Here is a 23,783-nt window from a genome sequence, read left to right as displayed (position 1 = left end):
TCATGGATCGAACCCAGTCTGCATCATTTTGTGATTTTTCTGCTCTTTTCATAAGTTTGTCTTATGTAATTGGGTCATAATAAGCATGTTCAATTTCCATAAGGTATTCTAATGGCAATGATGAATTTCGGTAGTTTACTTTGCTGAGTGTAAGAATACCTCCTAAGATATTTCCTGAGATTTCTTCAGAAACTCTCCGGTGTTTCCTCCAAGAATTTTTATCCGAGATATTTTGTCCATGGATTCTCTCATAAATTTTCCATGGGATTCCTACAGGAACTTCATCCAGGAATTTCAGCTGTATTTCTCAAGCTATTCCTGCTGTGGTTCTTCCAGCTATTCCTCCTAGGACTCCTCCAGTCATTCTTACTGTAATACCTCCCAGAATTCTTTTAGGGTTTCTTCTGAGAATTTCTCCAGAGATTCCTTCAAAAACTTGCTGGGATCTTTTAGGAGTCTTGCAGAAGTACCTTCGGTGTGTCCTCCTGGAAATCCTAATATTTTTTTAGGGATTTTTCCAAATATTTCTCGTCGAGACGAGTCAAGTACAAGACACTGAAGACGACCTTACAATTGAGGTTGAAATACGTATCTGTCAAAGGATGCAAATTCTTAGTGGAATTCAAAGGAACAGTACTTAACGCGATTTTCTGTTTATTTAAATATTTCTTGTTGGACTTCTTCAGGAACTCCTCATGACTTTCATCCAGGAACGCCTCCTAGGATTCCATAAGCGATTCCTGCTGCTTCTAATCTTTCAGGAATGCCTCCTGGGTCTCCTTCAGAAATTTTTACTGTGTCACCTGCAGGAATCCCTCTAAAGATTTCACCTGGAATTCTTGCCGGGATTCTTCTAGGTAGTTTTCGTAGGATACTTCCATAAATGCTTTCGAATTTTTCTAAAAACTCATCCCGGAATTCATAGGTTACTCTAGAAATTAATCATGGTATTACACATGGAACTCCTCTTGACCTTCTTCAAGGAATTCTAGCTGAAGGAATCCCAATAGAAATCTCTAGAGGAATCCCTAAACAAATTTCGGGAATAGTTGGAATTTCCAGAGAAATCCTAGGAGGTATTACTAGAGAAATCTCTAGTGAATTCTATAGGAATGTACGGGAAAAACTTGTAACTAATTAGAAGGCACAGAATGTTGCTAAATGACAAAATGAGAGATGAGTTTGTGAAAAAAAAAATGCGTTCTGTTGGGATTCGAGAACACACGGCTTCGTATTTGCTAAACCGCAGTATGGATGTTTCTTTAAGGGTTCCTTAGGCATAATTGTTTTTTTTTTCAAATTTAACAAAAAAAATTGAAGAAATTCTCAAGGAATTTTCCGAAATAATCAAAGAAATTTCTGAAGAAAATTTAGAAAGAATTCCAAAAGTAATTGCAGTAACAAAATTTTTAAAGAATCACCAGAGATTTTTTTCAAAGAAATTCTCGAAAGAAATCTCTAAGAAAATTGCCCAATTAATTTCCAAAGGAAATACCGAAGAAGTTCCTAGAGTAATAATAGAAGTTTCAAGGATTTGCTGATAAAATTCCCAAATAAATATTCAATGCAAGTAACATCGGAAATGCCGAAGGTGTTCCGAAATCATCTGCTGCAGAAATTCCTTACACTGAAGAAATCTAGAAGAAATTGTCTAAAGATTTTTTATTTAAATTATGGAAGAGATTTATAAAAGAACTTCCGAAGAAGTTTCCGAAGGAATTGGTGAAGAAATACCTTATAGCATAGATAATGAAAGTCCAAAAAATCGACGAAAATCCGAAAAAATAGAATGACTTGCCGAAGACATTTCCAAAAAAAAGTGAGGAATTTCCGAGAGTCAATGTCGAATGAATTATCAAAGGCTTCACTAACAGAATTCCTAAAGAAATTGCCTAAGAGTAATTGAAGAATTTTAAAAAGCAAATATCAATAGAATTGCTGACATTAACAAAACATCGCTTGAAAGACTACTAAAATATTGGCGAAGGAACTCCCGAGGAAACATTTCAAAAGATTTGCCAATGAAATAAAAAAAAGCCAAATTAACTCCTTGTGGAATTGCTGAAGGAATTTCCATTGTAATTTCCGATAAAATTTTCAAAGGATGCGTAAAAGGTGTTTAGTATCAAATTCCAGACGTATTACCAAATAAATTCCTAAAGAAATTACCGAAGAAATTTGCCAAATTCAAAGGAATTATTGAAAGATTTCTGAAAGAACTCCTAATTAAAATAAATTTCCATAACAATTTCCAAATAAATTGCCGGGAATATTCCCTGAGGAATTACCGAAACAATGTTTTGCCGAAAGCACAAATTTCTTGTATTATATTATAGCATAGAATTAGAATCCCGAAGAGAAAAATCGAATGTTGTGGTCAAACCTAGGGTCAAACCAAAAATGCAAATATGTATCCTGATTTTGCAATTTCTAGTATTAACCCTCTACTTCCCATGGTTGCTCTAGAGCACCATCGATTTTCGACGAACTCCGGACAAACGGAATTAGATGAATATGATGCAATAATTTTTAGAATATGGTTATAACCTCATAAGGTTAACCCAACTACTACCTACTTGTTTCAATAGTTGAACTATTGATAAACAATCAAAAACCTATTGATTTACAACCAAAATTTTTTTCATTGATTTCGAAAAATTTAGCCAATTTGCAATAACTTTTGTTCTACCACTTTTTTCGGAAACGCTTTTTTGGCATAGATATAGCCGTTCAAAGTCGTGGGAAGGAAAGGGTTAATAACTCTTATAATACCACAAAAGTTTAGCTTATTGGACACAGTGGCTTAATTTCCACAACAGGGGAGGAAAATTGTTCTTGAAAACTGTTTTATAAGGGTTGTTATCATGCAATAAACAAAGAGGATGTCACGATGAATACAAGTTACACGCAAATTTGTTGATATTTTATAGATTCAGAGATTTTCACTTCTAATAATTGCCCTGAAAATGTATTCTTAATCAATGTATTCAATCCGCAAAACAAAGGAGTTCTGATGATTGTAAAGTTCAAACTGAAAATACGAATTCCATGTATTATGCGTAATCAAGTTCTCAAGTTCTCAAACCTTACATGGCGGAAAGAGTGTTAAGTCAGTACAACGGATCGTATTAAAAAAAACTGTTCTTTAAATTATAGCGCGTTTAAATTTTTAGGCTAGTTTTTCCCGCGACGCAGTATATCATTGTACTAAGAAATTGAGGGTGGATCGGTATTTCTTTTTACAAAAAAAGCAAAACTACCTGGAGCCACTGAAACTTGCACCCCCTAGGAAAAAAACCCTAGATACGCCAATGCGAGCTGTGCATTATTTTCCTAATTTAACCAATAATTTACCCATCTGTGTACGTTCGTACGTTGATGCATTTGAAAATCCTGATTGACCACACGGCTTGGTAAAACGAAAACTTGCTCTTTGAGTTAAAAAAATCGTCAGTGCATTCCGTGGAAGGTGATAATAAATAATATTCTCAAGTGCTTTTCAGTTAGTTTAATGACTTTAGTGGCTATAACGCATTTATTTGTTCCGATTTTTTACATCACACATAAAATTACATACACATTAAGTTAAATATATATTTTACTTTTGCTGTTTGTTCTTCTCATTAAAGTTTTGTTTTTTTTTCTGCTGTGTTTTACTATTGTGTTTTCTTTCTGCTTTGCTTTCATTTCGTACAGAGTGATGCCTCAAATAGCTGGTTTTGTATTCTAATTTACTTACTTTCTTTTCACTGGATTTTCTTTGCTTATCAGAACTATTTCCCTTACCGATTAGTATTAGATTACTGTTCTGTAGTTATGAATAGCTTATGATCGCTCATCGCTTTTTTTGTTTGCCTGCTGTTTTTTTTTGTTGGTTTTCTTAGTTAACAGTTTTTGTCCTTTTAAAAAAGAAACAAAGGTTTTGTATATGATTTACTGCTTCCGTCTTACGTTATCTGCGATATATAGTTTAATAATAATGCAATGTTGATGAATGTCTAGTTCTGTTGCTTTTTTCTTGCTGATTTCAACCGCCTTCGTGCGATTGATTTTTGTTCATTTATTGGTTTGATTTTATAACTAAGTGTTTCTTTTTTTAAATTTGGTTTCGAGTTTGACTACGTTGTTAAATTTTGTTTTGTTCACTAAACGTACCTTTTATCTGTCTCATTTCTTTTTGTTTTAAATAGTGCATCGACAACTTGGTTTCACGATTAAACGTTGGTTGTTCTCTTTCTTTACCTTCTTCTTATCTAGAATTTATGCTCTGCCACCCGCTTTTGGATTTTTGGATCCAAAATGGGGTAAGCTTTTAGGGCCTGATTATAAATCTCGGGTAGTTTGCCTCATATGAATCGTCTTATTGTTGATCTCTTTGATTTGGAGATGATGTTGTTTGATATAAGTTTTGTTGTTGTTGGAGGTTTGAAGTTCTTTCTCTGTAATTTACTTTACAGTATTACTCTAGAGTTTTCCTTTCAATCGCTTTATAGTGTTGTATTTTGTTTGTAATGACTTGCTTACTTATGCTACTAGAACTACGCTTTACTTTCTCGTTTTCTACTACTAAGGTTTTTTTTTGTTGTTTTCAAAAAATATACTAATAATGTTTTGTAAGCGGATATATTTCGTCAAATATATACTAACTTGTATTAGTTTTCAATTTTTGTTTTATAATAGCAGCATTATTTGGAAATTATGCTTTGAATGGATTTTGTTTTATTTAGCTAAATGCGCAAAATTACTATCTTCGGGTTTTCAGATAGTAGGTCAAAGGTTTAGTGAACAGTGTAGTTTTTTTTTTGACGAAAATACAATGTAAGTCTTAACTGATAACTTTAACGCGAAAGCATTGGTTTTGTGCTTCATGACTTTGGTTTATCAATTACATGAATCTGTGTCTCCAAGGACCAAACTAAATCTAGTTGTTTTGGTTGCGTCATTTTCTTTTGATTGCCGCAAGTAAAGATTTGGTAGCTGCGATGACTAGAGTTCAATTTTGGATTCGTGGTAGCGTTTGTTTTTTTTTTTGCAATTTCCGATATTGGCAATGGATTTGAGAAATTTGTGAAAGGCCTTTGATTTGCCTGACGCTTGATGTGTCTCTTTATTTGGGCCTTATGGCAGAATTAGCCGAGTTGGTAAGCCTAATCAGTGTACTTTCTGATGATAAGTATTTCATTTTTGTTTGATTCCTCAAAAATGAGGAAAAAAAGAAAGACGAATAGCTCTAGTTACTGAACAAACATGTTTGTTGTACAGAAGCTGAATAAGAGTGTTTTTGGCTGCATATAGCACGTTCTTATTCAGCTTCTTCTACTCGTCAAAAAATACACAGTTAAGGCTTGATTACTTTTAAATTCGCGAAATGCTGCATAGACTGTTGAAGGGAACTAATTTGATACGTAAAAAAGACGGATACGGTGTTGTACTGGAATTGAACCAACAACAACTAGAGCGATTGTCAAAATCAGTTGAAACCGATAATTAAAGCTGATAAGGTTACGTACAATTTTAACAACACAATGCAACAGTTTAGAAAAAATAGAGATTACATCTTACGGTTGATTCCTAACACATGTTTTCATTTGTACGAAGTTATTAGTTTTGTTTTCTTATATATTGTTTTGGTCTTTTCATTAGGGTTTCAGTTTTTGATCTAAACAATCGATGCTCGTCAGGGTTGTAGCTATTTCGAACCGAAACTACTACGGGTGATGAATGGGCCTCTTTCAACAGATTTCATCATAGCAACCCTAGCTAATCGGGCGCTATAGTTGGCTTGTTTCTACGGGAGCCATGAGTAGAGCGTACAAAATCTATTTCATTCCATACATTTCCCCTACAAAATTGGCACAAATGATGTCATGGTTCTTCTTCTCCTTTCATTTTTATGCTAAATTGTGTCATCTTGAGTCGTGATCTCATTTTTCTAAACTGTATCCTGGGTTAATGAGTGCTAGGGTGAAGCAAAAAGTTTAGAGACATGTTGTGCTTTGCTAAGTAACGCAAGTGGTACAGAAATGTCGCATAAGTTTGTCCCAAGTCAGAGTTCAACTTTTTGGCTGAAAGTACACATTCATGATTTTACTGTAGATCTCAAATCGTGTATGATGTTTACATATTAGACTGCTAGATTGTGGTGGACATCACATCGTCATTTTTTTGATAAAAAATCCTTCTTGGTCGAAGGCAGGTAAAAATGAAGGTGGATTACCTTTTTTGGTTTGATTTGTTAAGCATGTCATCTAGATGAAGCTGGTTCGTGTAACACATCCGAAACAATCTGTTGAAGTGAATGTTAGGCGGGTAGGGCATATTGTTGTGGAACTTGCCGTACCAGCGACGTCATAAAGTCTACCGGTTGTCAATTTACCCAACAAATGTACATATCATTGAAAAAACAGAGAAGGAATGATATTAATTATGCGATAATTATCCATTCCCCAATGGCGAGGAAGTGTAACGAATTCTGATCCTGAGTAACCATGACAAATCTTTCCAATTTGTCGAATCATGGCTTATTGTGTTAACGTAGAATTTAGGAAACACCAGCTACAATTCTTTAAGTGTCGCCCTATAGAGTTCATTTTGTTAGATGAAACAGGAAAGATCTAACGCCATGATATTTATGTCAAAAATGCGTCAAAAGCATCATGTCAGCGATTTTTCAGATGTACTGTTATCATCTGTTTCATTCAGAACAAGTTTTTTATGGATTATTTTGAAATTCCTATGGCCACAGGGCATTCGAGGAATGTGCGTGAAACATAATACTTTCTTTGCCATTTGATAATGTTTTGTATCTAACTTCGGTTTTTTTTTTCATAAAAGTTGTCGCCCAGGAAAATCAATATTTATATGATGCGTTTCAGCTGACGTTAGGACATTTAAGCTGTTAACGAATTTAACTTTTAATCAATAAAAAAGCATCCTAGGAATGTGTGAATGAGCTGTTGTACGTTTAACCCATGTTATCATGTGCGATTTTGTAGATGCTCCAAAAACTCAAAGTATTCCCTATAAGAAGTATGAAAGCGGAAGCGAAATGGCCATGTCATTCTTGTGATAAATTAATTTGTGTGAATTTAAGTGCTATTTTTTCTACCGTCGCTGGCCTATCTTTGGATATTTGTGATGACTATTTATTCTAAAAATTATAAAGCTATTTACACTATCGTAAAGACCCATATTGCAACGTTTGCAGAACAACAAAAACGTAAAAAAATATGGCATGGCATTACTGCGTTTTTCGCGCGATTCGATTGCGTTTGTGCCTCCGCGGTTTGCTTTGATCAAATTCCGTTCGCCGCTCATCAGCTTTGTGCTATTCATGTGCTTTTTTTCTTTTCTAGTAGGACTACCGTCGAAAGCGTTAGAATACTTTGTGCTAAAACCAAAAAAAACGTTCATGGCTTTTAAGTTACACACTAAAATAAATATAAATAGAAATGTATTTAGATCAATTATTCGTCATGTGTGTATGGGTACAATGTACAAAATAAATAAAGCATTCTTCCGAGATAAAGACGTATCAAAATACAAATGTCGATCTGATTTATGCGAATACTTGTACGAGAAAATTGGTTCTTGTATGAGTACGATTTGCTTCTGGGTATAAGTTAATTATGGTTTATAACTTTAATTATAATGAGCGCTCAAGTGAATCATGTGTTTATGTGGTTTTTAGTGTGATTACATCAGCCCTCGCTGCTCCAAATAAATTGGGGTAAAAGTTGGTAGTCATCCCATTTTACAATCTGCAGTTAGTGAAGTAACACCTCTGCTTTTCAACGGTTGGATCGGGAGCGTGCTCGCGTGAATGTGGAGTTTCCTTATCTGATTGTAATTAATCGAAAAGATGTAATAAAATATGTACTTTTTCATGAACACTGATATTCATACCATATTTGCTCTTCTCCTCGATCAACGACGCCTCTCGTGCTGTAGTAATCTCAACTCTGCTACCGAAACTGTGTCCTACCAAACTCAAGACACTCAAGCTCATTTCTTTGTTCTTTGTCCTATGTAATGAGACCACTCAAACAATTTTCCATGTTCCCTATCTGACTTGCCTAGCTCCCTTCCTAATATAAACTTTTCCTCTTGTTTGTGGGATTTCTATATACTTTATAATATTTATAGTCAAATTTGTAATAAATACTGCCCATCCTTCAGGCCCTTCTCCCAATCGATAATAATAAAGAAAACAAAGAAACAAAAACAAGAGGGTTTTCTGCCCCAGAACCGCGGTCCAGCTCGGTTCCGACGGACCCCTTTAGTACAGACCGCAACCCCTCAGATTATTGGCTATGATAACATCGGTAACGGCGTCGAACACAAACTGGATGTTGTTGGTATCCGTTGCACAGGTCATGTGACAGTAGATTTCCTTCGAGGTGGATTTGTTCTTCGCTTCAAACTGCGCCTGGATGTACGCCGCCGCTTCGCCGTATTCCTGGCCACCTGTAGGACAGAGATTCAGGAAAAAGTAAATCAGTGACTCACAGCGCGAGCTTTAGTATTCTTCATCAATCTTACCGGTATACTCGGGGAAGCAGATCGTTAGGGGACTTTTCCGAATTTTCTCCTCGAACAGATCCTTCTTGTTCAAGAACAGAATGATTGAGGTATCGGTGAACCACTTGTTGTTGCAGATCGAATCAAACAGCTTGAGCGATTCTTGCATACGGTTCTGGAAGGAAACGGAGGAATACGTATAGCTAAATATATTCTGATGACTATTAACTTTTGGTCAAGAAGGGGTCGATGGTTTAATGATTATTATTCATATTTTTAAGAGAAGCTGACGACTAACAAGGTTCTTGGTAGTCTAAGAACTACCAGGGTTCAACTCCTAGTCCATCCCATTTATAATATTTTGTATCTCTTTATCTTCTTTCTTTTTTCTTTCTACAAATACAAATACAGTAGGCATAACCGATTTGTCGCTCATACCAATAGGCAACTCACAATCTGTGTTACAACATCTTCACAGTAATCTGAACACAAACACACACTCACACATTACGCCTACCGATACGACAATTGACTCACTAACGTAAACCTCCACCAATCAGTCATTTCCCAAAAATTCCGAATGAACTTGCGCAGATGCAGTGGCATATAAGGGCTACCGGTCACTGTTCCGTCTGTCCGTAAAAAACAACATAAGTTTCGATCTCACGTTGAGGGCGGCTCTAACTCAACGAAGTTCAGGCGTATGCAGAAAAGAGCTGTCCATTAATTACGTAAGGGTTTATGGGGGGAGGGGCGGTTAGAGAAATCTTACGCGTCATACAAAAATATTATGGTTCTCATACAAAAAATCTTACAAGGTGGGGTGGGGGTGTCGAAAATTCGTGAAAATCCCCTTACGTAATAAATGGACAGCCCCAAACCAGAGAATTCAAAACCGCTGTTGTTTTCTTCAACGCAGGCTGGCAAAATCGACAACATCCCATGTTGATTGATGCAAATCCTGGGAGGAACTCGCCATCCAAATTTCAAAAATCTCACTTTTCCACATCAATTGATACGCATTGTTACTGAACTCCACCGCATAAGTTCTCCGATGCTTCGGAATCAGCATTCAGAGCAGGTACGAAAGTCGGGTATGATGTGTGAACGCGTGTTTTCTTCACGAACAAAGGTTCGGATTTAGTAGGTTGCTTCCAAATCTGAAACTGATGAACAAGTGAACTGCAGCTACAGAGACGCTCATCAGAATATCTAAATCGACACTGATTTTTCATTAGGGCCTAACTGACATTTTCGATTTATCTTCATCGATCCTCTCTTTGTGTTATTACAGAATGTGTATTGAGTTTTCCAAAGATTTTTTGGTTGAAATGCGAAGAAGACGACTGCATCTTGCTATAGAAACAAAAAGAATAATGATTTTGTTTGTTTTGATCAAGTTATTAGCGAAAGAGAGAGTCGACGAAGAGAAATCGATCAAGTCAGTTAGGCCCTTATGAAAAATCATTGTCGAAATGATCAATCTCTACAACTGGTCGGTTTCCAGTCCAAGAGATGGTTACCACGTCAAACGAGGGCTTCACAATAGTGAAGATCAACGAGGTGTGCTGTTACCGCAGTTGCTATTTGCTCACCCAGGTGGCCGATAGACCTGTTCTCGTCCATGCTAGATTCGCTATCCAGCGCACTGGTGGAATCGCCGTGGTCATCGCAGCGCCGTGGTCATCATAGACTTCAACTATAGATGTCGGGGCAGTCACGTGACCAACACAAGAGGATGGGCTCTACTCCGAACGGCTAGGCTGAACCGTGGACTGAACATAAATGTTTGTCGCCAACTTTCGCAACATGTATGTTTACCCCACACCTCTACCTAAATGAGACCGAGTCTAAGCCCTAACTCAGACTAGTAGAGTGTTGACGTTGGGTGCACGCATAGTGATCATCTGGCGATTCGGTATAATGTGAATACGGAGGAAGACAGCCATTGATAGTCATTATTAGCCATCGCGGACGGCTGATCTCACGCTTCGACAAGCCGCCATTTGTGAAGCGATTGCTTATGGAGGGTGTGGCACTCTGCTTACTCCGGTCTTCAGGATTCCCAGTGTCTTCCGGAAACCTCCGGTAGCCAACCTACGTCTCCGCACACACGTCTTACCACTCGCCTCTGTTCTCTCGACTACCACACTTCCGCTGTCAGACCAAAACACTCTAAAGTTCAAACTACCCATTCATAGACAGTATCCACCCAATTGCCAAGGTATATAGATGTGTTATTTACAGGTCACCACATCTCCCTTTGTCTACGAAATTGTTTTATTTTTCATAATCAAAGCTCAAGATAAACGGCATCGTTCGTTGAAAGGCAACACGTTAGTCTTATGCCAATTTGCAGAGCAAATCCGTTATGCTTATCAGACCACAACATGCATTTACGTAACATACCATCACATGAAACTAATATTAAGACCAATAATAAGACACCTTATTTTCAGGAGTCCGCTAATCTTCATTTAGTCTTGACTTTGCTCTTTCTAAAATGCCGATCTTAACTTACAAATGCTCACAAACATCTTTACAAATCTCTGCCTCTAATTTTAAGTATCTAAATATCCTTGATTCGCTTTCATCTTTTTTCTCACTTTAAAAACACTTGCAAGAGTTCAATCCATTCGAGATAGCCTCAACGTTTTACTGGTGCTGCATTATTTTTTTCTTGTAGATAATATAGTATAATACCAGATATCTCCACCTGAGAAAATTGCAAAGACTTTCTCCTCTTCAACAAGGTCAAACTACAATCTCTTAAACAATGCAACTTCTAATAACGTCGCACCATACCGAATATCTTTCATTTCTGCCTCTTGAAACAGCTCTTCCAAACGGTTTACAATCAACCTCTGTCGCATCCTGGTACTCATATCCTTCCCGGACAATTCCATCTTGTTCAGCTTCTCAATGCTGCAACGGATAGCTACGTACATTTTCTTGGACCCAACATTATTGAACTACCTTAATAACACTCGACTGAGTGATATGCATCTGTCTCTATCATCCGTGTTTCGATAATTAGGATGAGCAACAGTCAAACTCAAGTCTCAGTCTTCAGTGGATCCTTTGAGTGGTCGACTATCGCCACCTCGTGCCCACTTGACTAAACCCATGTGTTCAACCATTTTTGTCTACAATTATTGCTTTTTTTGCACCGTATTCGACCCCCTGCAGAAATTTTTTGTCACACCACAATATGTTCCCACCAGTTTCAGCATACATTGGTTCGTTTCACTGCTAGAAATTTTAAGCGTCGGTTACACTTTTTGGGTGGTGCATGGAATAATCGGTTTGTTTACTTGCTACTTTCCTTGGTGTTTGACGTGTGAACAAATATTTTAGACGATTGAACATTTGCACGGTAATCTATAAAGCAAAGCAAGATGCAATATTTCAATTCAGAGAATTCATAACATCGTCAAAAAACCTTAAGCTGTTTACTGTTTTGTTTTTCTTTTCTCTACATGTGTGTAAATTTTCACAGTTTTAACTGGCCGTGTGTCGGTGGCACCAGTGCACATTATATCCCAATTTCATGATCAAACGGAATCGCCCAAGAAATTACATGTTCGTATCCTGGCATAAACTTTCTACAGCAATTCTGCAGTGACTGTCACTTGAACTGCCATTTCTTAACAGCTACGTATGGATATCGAAGATAAACGACTTTTTGAGCGAATTTCTCACGCATCAAGATCATTCCTTTTGATCTGCAAATTCCACATGTAGATGTGAAATATGTGCGCCGTTTGAATAAAGAGCGTACATTTGTTTTGCTTTACTTAAACGGTTTCCGTATTCGTTTATTATGTTTTGCAAGACGTAACGTTCGGATCATTCTCGTTCGTCTCGTCTTCTTCCCACCTATACGAATTTTGACAGTTTCCGGTGGTTTGTTTTGATTCCCATTCATTTGCCGTTTTTTTCTATCTCAGGGAGAAAATTTAGGTTAACTTTCTATGCAAAACTCTATAGCGCCTCTACTGGCACTGTCGCACACTAATCAGTTCGGGGATTTGAATACATTCAAATTACAGCTGCTTGCTTGCATATTTTAAGTATGTGTATGTATACCAACTGTCCTGTTTGCACTGCTCTTCAAGAGCTACGTGATACAATTACGTTTTGCACGATGTCGTCAGAAATGAACGTTCGGTTCATTTTCGTTCTTCCCATCCTTTTTCCTCCCACACGAATTTTGAGTTTCCGGTGGTTTGTTTTGATTCCCATTCGTTGCCGTTCTTTTCTCGCTCGGGGAGAAAAATGAGGTTAGTTTTCTATGTAAAACTCTATGCATCAGCCGATCAATTTGTTACGCTCTCCGAGAGCCGCGCTATGCCATGTATAGCCGCTTTTTTCTTAGGTTACGGTCTCCGGGACCACCTGTTTTCGCTCTCCGGGAGCTACGCTGTGCTTCGCACCAGCTGTCTCAATAATCTCGGCATCCGGGGCCATCAATTCGATTTCGCTCTCCGGGAGCTGTGCGGCGCTCTGTGCCAGCCGCTTCACGTAAATTTGCCATCGCTTGCATCGTGGAAAAAAATATCTGTTGCCGTACGTGTGAAAAAACAAGTTTTTCTCACCACCTCGTCCTCACACAAAAATCCAGCAGTTTCGTTGTTTCGGCCATCGTTCACCCCTGTTCGGCGCACTGTGCAAACCGAGTACTTTGCTCTGCCGCCTCTCGCCCTGCATCCTCCATGCAACTTTGTTGCATTCCACTCATCTTCACTATCAAACAGGTTCTTCCCCCAGCCAACTCACAATCCCATCCTCGTCGCCACTGTGGCACTCTGCTTACTCCGGTCTTCAGGATTCCCAGTGTCTTCCGGAAACCTCCGGTAGCCAACCTACGTCTCCGCACACACGTCTTACCACTCGCCTCTGTTCTCTCGACTACCACACTTCCGCTGTCAGACCAAAACACTCTAAAGTTCAAACTACCCATTCATAGACAGTATCCACCCAATTGCCAAGGTATATAGATGTGTTATTTACAGGTCACCACAGAGGGTAACACCATAGACTAATTTCAAGACCTCGATGTATCAAAGAAAACAATCAAATTTTCGGTGACCAGTCCGGTACCCAATAAATATTCATAACCGTGTATTTTTTTCCGTGTAAATTGCCTTTTGTGTAAATTTTATTTAGCGTGTTACACTGATCTGACAGCTCTGACAGTAAGGGACTAAACATAAATTACGTAAAGTGAGTACCGAGGATTGTTCACAATCTGCGAACTTGACTGCGGAAAAATTGCTGGTAACACTAACGATCTGCCCTAGTCGGAAACATAAGTCAGACGTGTGACTCCACAATGCCTGGACGATCCATATTCAGAAACGAGCATCCAATAGTGCATTAGTGGTGCCAAGTAATCACAAGGCTATCCGCATGCTATTTAAGAGCTAGTAGAAGGATGCAAAAAGCTCGTACTGATGAGGGTAGAACGGAGTGAAGTGAGGGCTATAATGCAGCTAAACTGGCGCGGACAACTACAAGGTCAACATGAAATGAAATGAAAATCCTCTAAAACTGCCTGAAATACACTGAAAACCCCCTGAAGCTCACTCGGACCACATGTAACGCACCGAAACTCCCTAAAATGTCCCTGTAATGCCTCCAAAAGCCCCTGAAAATCCTCTGAAATTTCCTGAAGTGCCTCCGAAAACCCCCTGAATCCCCATAGAACTCTCTGTAACGCACATGAGATCCTACGAAACCCTCGAAAATGCCCCCGAGCTTGGTGTCCGATATAGCGCCGCTAAGTGATCGAGCATGTTAGTGCCCAACTAACATTGTTGCTGGATAAGAGCTTAGAAGAGCTTTCTCCCGAATTCGTTTGCTCCATAAGCTCTTATGTAGCGACTTTCATTGGTAGGGTCATTAACTGAGACGTTGAGCGACTTTAGATTGCGTAGCAAAAATCTCTACCTGCGAAAACTGGCGTCTCTCTAAACACGAAAACATGTGGTAAGCCCTCGTGTCCCTGAAAAATGCATCGGCCTCATTGAAGCACTAAACGCGGAATATTCATGCAATCTGTTCCTACTCTACGCCAGTAAAACCTGGTGTGTATCAGTGAAGAACACTCAACGGCTACTAAAGGTATTCATCAACTTGGCCTGTGGTATACAGGGTGTTAGGATTCTGAGTGCAAACTTTTTAAAGGGTGATAGAGGACCATGAATGGTGAAAAAAAATGTTCTACGCATATGGTCAAATCTCAACCGTTACGTAGTTATTGAACTCTCCATGTTTTTGACTATTATTGCCTTAACTGGCTATAACTTGGAAATGGTCAAACTTATTGCAATTTTTAGACTCTTATTCGAAAAATTATTGAATTTTCTATCAAATAGCATCTTTGAATCGATTGGTTTAGTTAAATAACTAAGTTTTCTAGAGCAAATAGCTCAAAAGTAGTGTGTTTTAATTTGTTTTTGTCAATTACAGTAGACGTTCGATAACTGCAACATGTTTACGTTTCACTTAGCGAACGAAAATTCGATAACTGCAACGCCTGACAGTGTCAACAAGCCGTCAATTGACGTAAAATGAACGAAAAATTCATTCGACTGTTCATTAGGGCTAACATGGCGCACCATTTTGACGTTTGGCGGTGCGATAACTGCAAATTTGTTGCACTTACCGGACTTGCAGTTAAAAAGCATTGCAGTTAAACCGTTTGCACCGACCGAACGTCTACTGTATCTTTTAAAAATGTGTGATAAATTAAAATACTTTCTTAGTAGGCCTGTCCACTTTTCAAAAATGTTCTCTGATTCTCAAGTCCACCCCCATATTTTGATTGGCATCCTAAAAGAAGTAACTGGTCAAAATTTCAGCCAAATCCGTTGAAATTAAGAGGTGCATCAAATCAATTTTGTGTTTTTCGACTATTTTTGAACTTCAAAAAATCATAACTACACTAAAACTTGTCAAAACTTAATTCTTTTGGCAGAAATTGAAAGCTATACTTGTTTGCTACAACTTCTCCGAACAACGTGTGCCAATAAAATTGAAGGAAACGTATGTAATTATCAGATTTGTAATTAGAAAAACCTTAAAAAGTTGATTTTTTGATAGATTTCGTTCTGGAACACCCTAATATGCGTGATAAGTTGGATTTTTGAAAGCGGCATCATATTCTCCAATGTTTTTTGGTTATTTGCTTCTTTGACACCAATGCTGTAGAAGTTGAGCAAAAATTACTAAAATTCGTGAAAGCCAAATGTGGCCTAAAAACTAGCTTTTCGGGTGCAATCACGCTTTGGCGCGCAAAAAGTGGCATCGCGTCAGCACTGATATGATAGCCAACACCTGTCATCACGCTTGTTTGTTATCACCCGTGGTAGGGGGTAGCCAAGGCAAACTACAAGGAAGCAAAGCTACTACGTTCAGTACAATTTCGCGCCACAGCGTGATTGCCTCCAAAAAGCTAGTTTTTAGGTCACATTTGGTTTTCCCGAATTTTAATATTTTTTGCTCAACTCCTACAGCATTGGTGTCAAAGAAGCAAATAACCATAAAACATGAGAGAATATGATGCCGTTATAAAATATCAAACTTATTACGTATATTAGGGTGTTTCAGAACGAAATCTATCAAAAAATCAACTTTTTAAGGTTTTTCTGATCACAAATGTGATAATTACACATGTTTCCTTCAATTTTATTGGCACGCGTTGTTCGGAGAAGTTGTAGCAAACAAGTATAGCTTTCAATTTCTGCCGAAAGAATTAAGTTTTGACAAGTTTTAGTGTAGTTATGATTTTTTGAAGTTCAAAAATAGACGAAAAACACAAAATTGATTTGATGCACCTCTTAAGTTCAATGGATTTGGCTGAAATTTTGACCAGTTACTTCTTTCAGGATGCCAATCAAAATACGGGGGTGGACTTGAGAATCAGAGAACATTTTTGAAAAGCTGGACAGGCCTATTTCTTAGGCAAAGTTGTGGCCCCTGTTTCACTTTACAATTCGTACTTTGACATCAAACTACTATCTCTTATCGTTTTCTTGCAATTTTGATTTAAATATCGCATTTCAGATCATAAATTTGCAATCGTCATGGTAAGCACTGTTTTGCGCACTGTGCCACCGTGCTATAGCACATGTTCTGTCGTGGAACGGGGATTTTGCGGGGTGGACGACTTTTGGGACCGGTAGCTCGATTAGAGGGTGGACTGTAATAACCCTTGATTTCACTGGTGAAGGAAAACGCGGATTGTTAACTAAACTAAACTAAATGGTAGATATATCTGCATCTATTGGAAGCCGTTTCAGTTCTGGACGCTTTCTAAGTTTATGATAAGAATTATTAAATGCTTGCAAGGACTTGGTGTGTGGAGATGAGTGGGTGCATGTTATTGTAGATAGTAGCGAAATCTACCAGAGCAATAGATATGCTCATCTTTGCAACTCCATCCACGATTTGTGCAAGTGCTATGCTATGCTATGCTATGCTATGCTAGTAGCCACGGAGCTCCATCGTCAATGTCATCGTAAGCCGCAATATAGAAATTCCTGAAAGATACTAAAGTTACTGTGTGTCAAAATTTACCATTTTCAGTGGAAATCGCCATAAGCTGCAATCATTCCGGAAAGCACTGTGATCATGTAGAATTCAGTACCTATTTAGGAAATTAGTCCATTTTGAATATGGATCTCAACGGCTCTTGCTTAGTCAGATGCCAATCTGCTACTTGTGATCAAAATCAACCTTAGTACATACTTCAATTTGGGTAAGAGCCCTTACACATTATCACCTCTGAGGTGGTCTAGTTATGAGTTCCTCACTTCATTGCTTGAAGCGTCGAGTGTGTTGCATATGACGGATAACTATCTGTGCGCATAATGTTATGTAAACTTCAACAAGGTCTCTTTCTTTAGGGTTTGTCCTCTTATACGGAGTTCCGTTTTATGTTCAATTGCAATGGTCAATGTCGTATGGCAGGCATAGCTACAAGCCAACCAGCTCAGTAAAAAAAAATCAAAAGTCATTAACGCAGCAGCAGCACTGACCAGACCACAATGATTCAATTTAAATGCGTCATGTTTGCGCTCATTCTGTCCCTTCGCGTTCACATTTTGTACATGACAGTGCCAGCACACGTTTTAATATAAACCCATCTGGTTGTTCTCTTTCGAGGCTAGGGGTTGCATGAACTTTGCATTAGAGCCGCCGAAAAAAAATCTGCAAATTTGATCTTCGTACAGCCAGCGCCAAAAGCCAATACCATCGCACTGAAATGTAAATTAGCCACGGGCTGACAAGGCGCTAACAAAAAAAAAAGTACAAGGTCTGTTTTGAAGGAAAAAGGCAACAACAACTGTGAATTGATATTTCCAAAATACGTGAATAGAAATTATGAAATCCGGGGGCAATTGTCACGTCGTCCGAGGGTTACACGGCCCGCCCGATGAACTTGGAGGATAGCTAAATATAAGCTTGCTCTAACGGATAGCTGTTAAATGCTGGTGGTCACCGAGAAGATGATTCACCCGCACACGCAGCTTTGTTATGAAGTGGGACTTGCAATAATGATGGCATTCGTATTTCAGGCGAGTCGTTTGTTATGGATTATTGGAAAAGGTATGTTTATAAACTGCAGGTCACGATCAAGTGTACCGCCCAAGGAAGTCATTTAACGTAATGAATTAAAATTAGGTAAATATGTTTGCAGCAAGCCCATGAACAAGGGGGGGGGGGGTACACTTCATACACTAGGCGCCCCTCCGCCCTTTGCCGAAATTGGGAAAACCCTCCCTTGGCGCCACTTCTGTGCACGGGCCTGGCAGTACCTATCATCAAATCACATTGATCTCATCGGCATCGATCGTAGGGCAATGGAGGAAGCTTATGCTACTTTGAAGAGAGATACAGCGAGGATAGGCTTGACGATTAACTCTACCAAGACGAAGTACATGATAGCGGGTAGAGACAGAGGCAGGTCTAGTGGTGTTAGTGCCGAGGTAGTGATAGAGGGGGATTGAGGGAAGTTTTTATTTTTCTGTATATCAACTAATTCTTATTCTACGATTCGATGGGAATGTGTTTCAATTAGTTGAAGAATTCATTTATCTTAGAAAAAACTCGTGACATGTGACAATGACGTTTCCCGTGAAGTGAAAAGGTATATTGCAGCTGTGAATAGGGTTTTTTACGGATTACGTAACCAGCTTAGGTCCCGTAACTTGCAAATGCAAAAGGAAATCGCTCTATATACGACACTGATTTTTTTTCCGGTTGCCCGCTACGGTCACGAAAATGGATGTTAAATGAGATTAAAAATGCTGAATTACGAGTTGCACCATGTGTACAAAGATGCGAATATTGTGAAACGGCAGACTTGTAAAATACGGCAGACTTCAGTGGGCTGGATACGTAGTGCGAACGTCGGAAAAAAGAATAGCGAAAACAATATTCAGCAGGGAAACAGGTGGAGGTTGGCGAATTAGTGGGCGGTCGCGAACACGTTGGCTACACGTGATTGAAGATCTGCGATCCCTACACGTACAAGGAAACTGGAGGAACATCGCTCAAGACCGACGAAGGTCGATGGTGCTCTACTATGCGCTTGGCGGGAGTAAGGCAAAATACCTATCAAGCTTTATGCTATTTTAGAGCAATATGATTTAGAGAGCCGCAATATGTACAGGGGATACTCAAAATAACTGGGGCAGGTAAAATTTTCACTTTTCAAAAAATGTTCAACTTGCTGTAACTTTTCGAAAAGGGCATCAAATGTTCTCAAATTTTTACTGTAAGCTTATTGAACTCTCACGAAAGTACGAATTACGTATGAAATTACCTGAATCCGGATTAGAACTCGAGACCTGTCGATTGCCAGTCGCATGCCTTTCTATCTGTGCCATCCTAGAGATGATGAGATGCAGCACCCAGAGCAAAACATAATCTTCCCAAGACTCAATAATGATCGCTCCTGAATTTGTGTTCAGCAGTGGTGAATTAGCACAGCACGTGGTAATCAACTGAACAACGCCATATACTTCAACAGCTGTTCAGCCCAAAACACGTGTTTTCCATTCTGATTTCGCTGTCAGTATTTTTATCGCACGGTGAAAAAACTTGTATCGAATACGGGCAAAAAGTGTTAGTCCTTATTGAAGATATTGTTTCCAGACGTACTAATTGCGATATGAATATGTTTTTATTATTATTATTAAATATCGATCTTTAAAAATGTATGATAATATATGGTGGGGTATGGTCTTGGACATGGTGCATTCACAGCAACTGTTCAGGTAATCTACTCATGCTCAGTCGAAGATCCGTTAAGCATTTTTTTTTTTCATTTATGCCATGGAATCTTGATATCGCCCCCTTAATGCTAGAACTAGGTAACTCGTTTTGGAAATTACGGGTAAAAATGGCTGGTAAAACTTATCCTGCTATAAAATAAACACTTTGTTGGTCTTAAATGAAGCATCAATATTTGTTTTTGTAGTTTCAATCGACAAACTTTTGTTTATTGTGGTGAACGTTCAGATGTAAACAAATTGCTCGCGATTTCGCAAAACCAGTTACCTAGTTCTAGCATTAAGGGGACGATATTATGTTTAATAAATAGTGCATGATTATGTTTAGGGATACTTGAAATGTGTCGATTTCTGAATGCTGTTTGGTTATCTAGGTGACTGTGGGAATAATATGCAGTAAACACGACTGCTCTGAAATGTCAAATGCATCGATCCAAACGTCTCGTACATTTGAACTGCTGCGGAAGATAAAAAAATATATTACGTTTCTTGGCACTCAATGTTAAACTACATAATTCTATTGTGTTTTATTTTATGTGATTCCGAACAAAGTTCCGAGTCAAACTTTGACGGGCTGAAGGCGTTTATTTGACAAGTGAAAATATTAAAATAAAATATTTGTTTTTTTTTTTATGATAATACTCGGTTCGTGGCTGCCGCTCTCCATCCTCGGTCACGCCCAATGCTCGCCAGGTCACGCTCCACCTGGTCCACCCATCGTGCTCTCTGCGCTCCACGCCTTCTTGTGCCAACCGGATCAGTAGTAAACACCAGCTTTGCAGGGTTGTTGTCCGGCATTCTTGCAACGTGCCCTGTCCACCGTATCCTTCCGGCTTTGGCCACCTTCTGGATGCTGGGTTCGCCGTAAAGTGCAGCGAGCTCGTGGTTCATCCTTCTCCGCCACACACCGTTCTCCTGCACACCGTCGAAGATCGTCCTTAGCACGCGTCGCTCGAAAACTCCGAGTGCTTGCGGGTCCTCCTCGAGCATGGTCTATGTCTCGTGTCCGTAGAGGACCACCGGTCTTATTAGGGTTTTGTACATGGTGCATTTGGTGCGTGGATGAATCTTTTTCGACCGCAGTTTCTTCTGGAGCCCGTAGGAGGCCCGACTTCCGCTGATGATGCGCCTCCGGATTTTACGGCTCACGTTGTTGTCAGCCGTCAGTAAGGATCCGAGGTAGACAAATTCCTCCACCACCTCGAAAGTATCCCCGTCTATCGTAACATTACTACCCAGACGGATCCGGTCGTGTTCGGTTCCGCCTACCAGCATGTACTTTGTTTTTGAGACATTCACCACCAGTCCGACCTTTGCTGCTTCGCGTTTCAGGCGGGTGTACAGCTCTGTCACCGTTCCAAATGTTCTGGCAATAATGTCCATGTCGTCTGCAAAGCACACAAATTGACCGGATTTTGTGAAAATCGTTCCCCGGCTGTTGAGCCCGGCTCGTCGCATCACACCAAGAGTAGGCATGAGAGTCCATCACCTTGTCTCAGTCCCCGGCGAGATTCGAATGAACTGGATAGTTCACCCGAAACCCTTACGCAGTTCTGCACACCGTCCATCGTTGCTTTAATCAGTCTAGTCAGCTTCCCAGGAAAGCCGTTTTCGTCCATGATTCTCCAGAGCTCTGCGCGGTCGATACTGTCGTATGCCGCCTTGAAGTCGATGAACAGGTGATGCGTTGGGACCTGGTATTCACGGCATTTGTGGAGGATTTGCCGTACGGTGAAGATCTGGTCCGTTGTCGATCGGCCGTCGATGAAGCCGGCTTGATAACTTAAAAAGACAATTACACCGTCTTCGACCTTGCGGCCTCTACAGACTGAACATTACAAACATTCGACAACGGACAACACATATAACACCCAGTGGCCCAGTGGAGAATTTTCCGTTCGACGAAAAGTTTTCCCCGACTGGAGCGTAAATCGAACCCCCACTCCGGGCTAATGAGACACCTAAACGACTGCCGCCGCTTACCGCTCGGCCACGATGCCCACAACTTCTCACGAACTCATTAGTTTTAGGTGACAGACGACGGAAGATGATCTGGGATAGCACTTTGTAGGCAGCATTCAAAATCGTGATCGCCCTGAAGTTCTCACATTCCAAATGGTCGCCTTTCTTGTGAATGGGACAGATTACCCCTTCCTTCCATTCCTCCGGTAGCTGTTCGGTTTCCCAGATCCTGACTATCAGCCGATGCAGACAGGTGGCCAATTTTTCTGGGCCTATCTTGATGAGTTCAGCTGCGATACCATCCTTACCAGCTGCTTTGTTGGTTTTGAGCTGGTAATGGCATCCTTAATTTCCCTCAGCGTGGGAGTTGGTTCATTTTTGTCCTCCGCTGCACTGGCGTCGTCGTTTCCTCCGTTGCCGTGGTCTCCCGTGACTACGTTCTCCACACCATTCAGGTGCTGATCGAAGTGCTGCTTCCACCTTTCAATCACCTCACGTCCGTCCGTCAAGAGGCCTCCGTCCTTATCCCTGCATATTTCGGCTCGCGGCATGAAGCCGTTGCGGGATGCGTTGAGCTTCTGATAGAACTTCCGTGAAGTTCTCCGTTTCTTGGGAACGGCACAGCAGTTCCATTTCTTCACACTCCGCTTCTTCCAGGCGGCGCTTTTTCTCCCGAAAGAGGCGGGTCTGCTGTTTCCGCTTCTGTTTGTAACGTTCCACGTTCAGTCGGGTCCCTTGCTGCAGCATTACCACCCTCGCTGCGTTCTTCTCCTCCAAAACCGTTCTGCACTCTTCGTCGAACCATTCGTTCCGTCGATTCCGTTTCACGTACCCGATGGTGCTCTCGGCTGCGTCGTTGATGGCTGCTTTCACTGTACTCCAGCAGTCCTCTAGAAGGGGCCTCATCGAGCTCGCCCTCGTCTGGCAACGCGGCCTCGAGGTTCTGCGCGTATGCTGATGCGACATCTGGTTGCTTCAGTCGCTCTAGGTTGTACCGTGGCGGTCGCCGGTACCGTACATTGTTGATGACGGAGAGTTTTGGGCGCAGTTTGACCATCACCAGATAGTGGTCGGAGTCGATATTGGCGCCACGATAGGTCCTGACGTCGATAATGTCGGAGAAGTGCCGTCCGTCAATCAGAACGTGGTCGATTTGAGATTCCGTCTGCAGTGGTGATCTCCAGGTGTAACGATAAGGGAGGCTGTGTTGGAAAAAGGTGCTACGTATGGCCATATTTTTGGAGGCGGCGAAATCAATGAGTCGTAGGCCGTTTTCGTTCGTCTGCTGGTGGGCGCTGAACTTATCAATCGTTCAGGAGCATATGCTTATCGATACATCAGCTTAATAAGATGCAGACAAATGTTTTGTTAAACTCTTTTGTTAAGGAATCAATGCTTGTCGAATAAATTTCTTGTTAAACTTTTGAAAAGTGTTTTAATTTATCATTGTTGATACCGATGAGGAAAGTCGAACATTGACTACTTTCTCAATTGAAAAATCATTTAAACAGTAATGTGTAAAGCATAATTTTAGTTCATCTATCATTACCATTATTAAGCAACAATTCAGCAAGCTTGCTTGTTTTTGACATGGAATTGTTAGTTGGGAGTTCATCAACTAGTTCTGTATCAGTGGTCAAAATTTGGAAAAGATCGGGCTATTCTACACGAAGTTATAAAGCTTCTAGAAAAAGGAATAATTTTTCGATAGTTACGATAGTTACGAAGATGGATCGAGTGATGTGCGTAGTTCGAGTATCAGGGATACTCTCGAGTCCCTCCGAATCTCGCAGAGAGTTACGACAAAGTGATAGCTTTTCGTGCTTGCAGTTTAACATTGCTCTAGATTACACCCTCTAGCAATGAGGAGAGCGGGGATAAACACGAGTGGAACGTTTTTCATGAAGTCCGTTCAGCTGATATGCTTCGCTGATGATATAGATATTATAGCTCGCAAATTTGAGACGATAGCGGAAACGTACATCCGACTAAAGAATG

At 40.0% G+C, this 23,783-nt stretch overlaps 1 protein-coding gene across 9 annotated transcripts in view; it reads right to left on the bottom strand.

Moving 5' to 3' along the window:
- Positions 1-3,503: 3,503 nt before the first annotated feature.
- Positions 3,504-23,783, bottom strand: part of LOC109411098 (G protein alpha o subunit) — a 289,726-nt gene continuing 269,446 nt past the window's right edge. For all 9 annotated transcript variants that reach the window (XM_062852047.1, XM_062852050.1, XM_062852049.1 and 6 more), the window contains exons 8-9: positions 8,542-8,695; positions 3,504-8,466 (exon numbers count right to left, since the gene is read on the bottom strand). In XM_062852047.1, coding sequence (XP_062708031.1) covers positions 8,279-8,466; positions 8,542-8,695 — 342 coding nt within the window. In that variant the 3' untranslated portion in view covers positions 3,504-8,278. The remainder of the gene's footprint in view (positions 8,467-8,541; positions 8,696-23,783) is intronic.

The sequence above is a fragment of the Aedes albopictus genome, chromosome 2, assembly GCF_035046485.1.
Source record: "Aedes albopictus strain Foshan chromosome 2, AalbF5, whole genome shotgun sequence".
Classification (NCBI taxonomy): Eukaryota; Metazoa; Arthropoda; class Insecta; order Diptera; family Culicidae; genus Aedes; species Aedes albopictus.
This window is presented reverse-complemented; position numbering and strand designations above follow the sequence as displayed.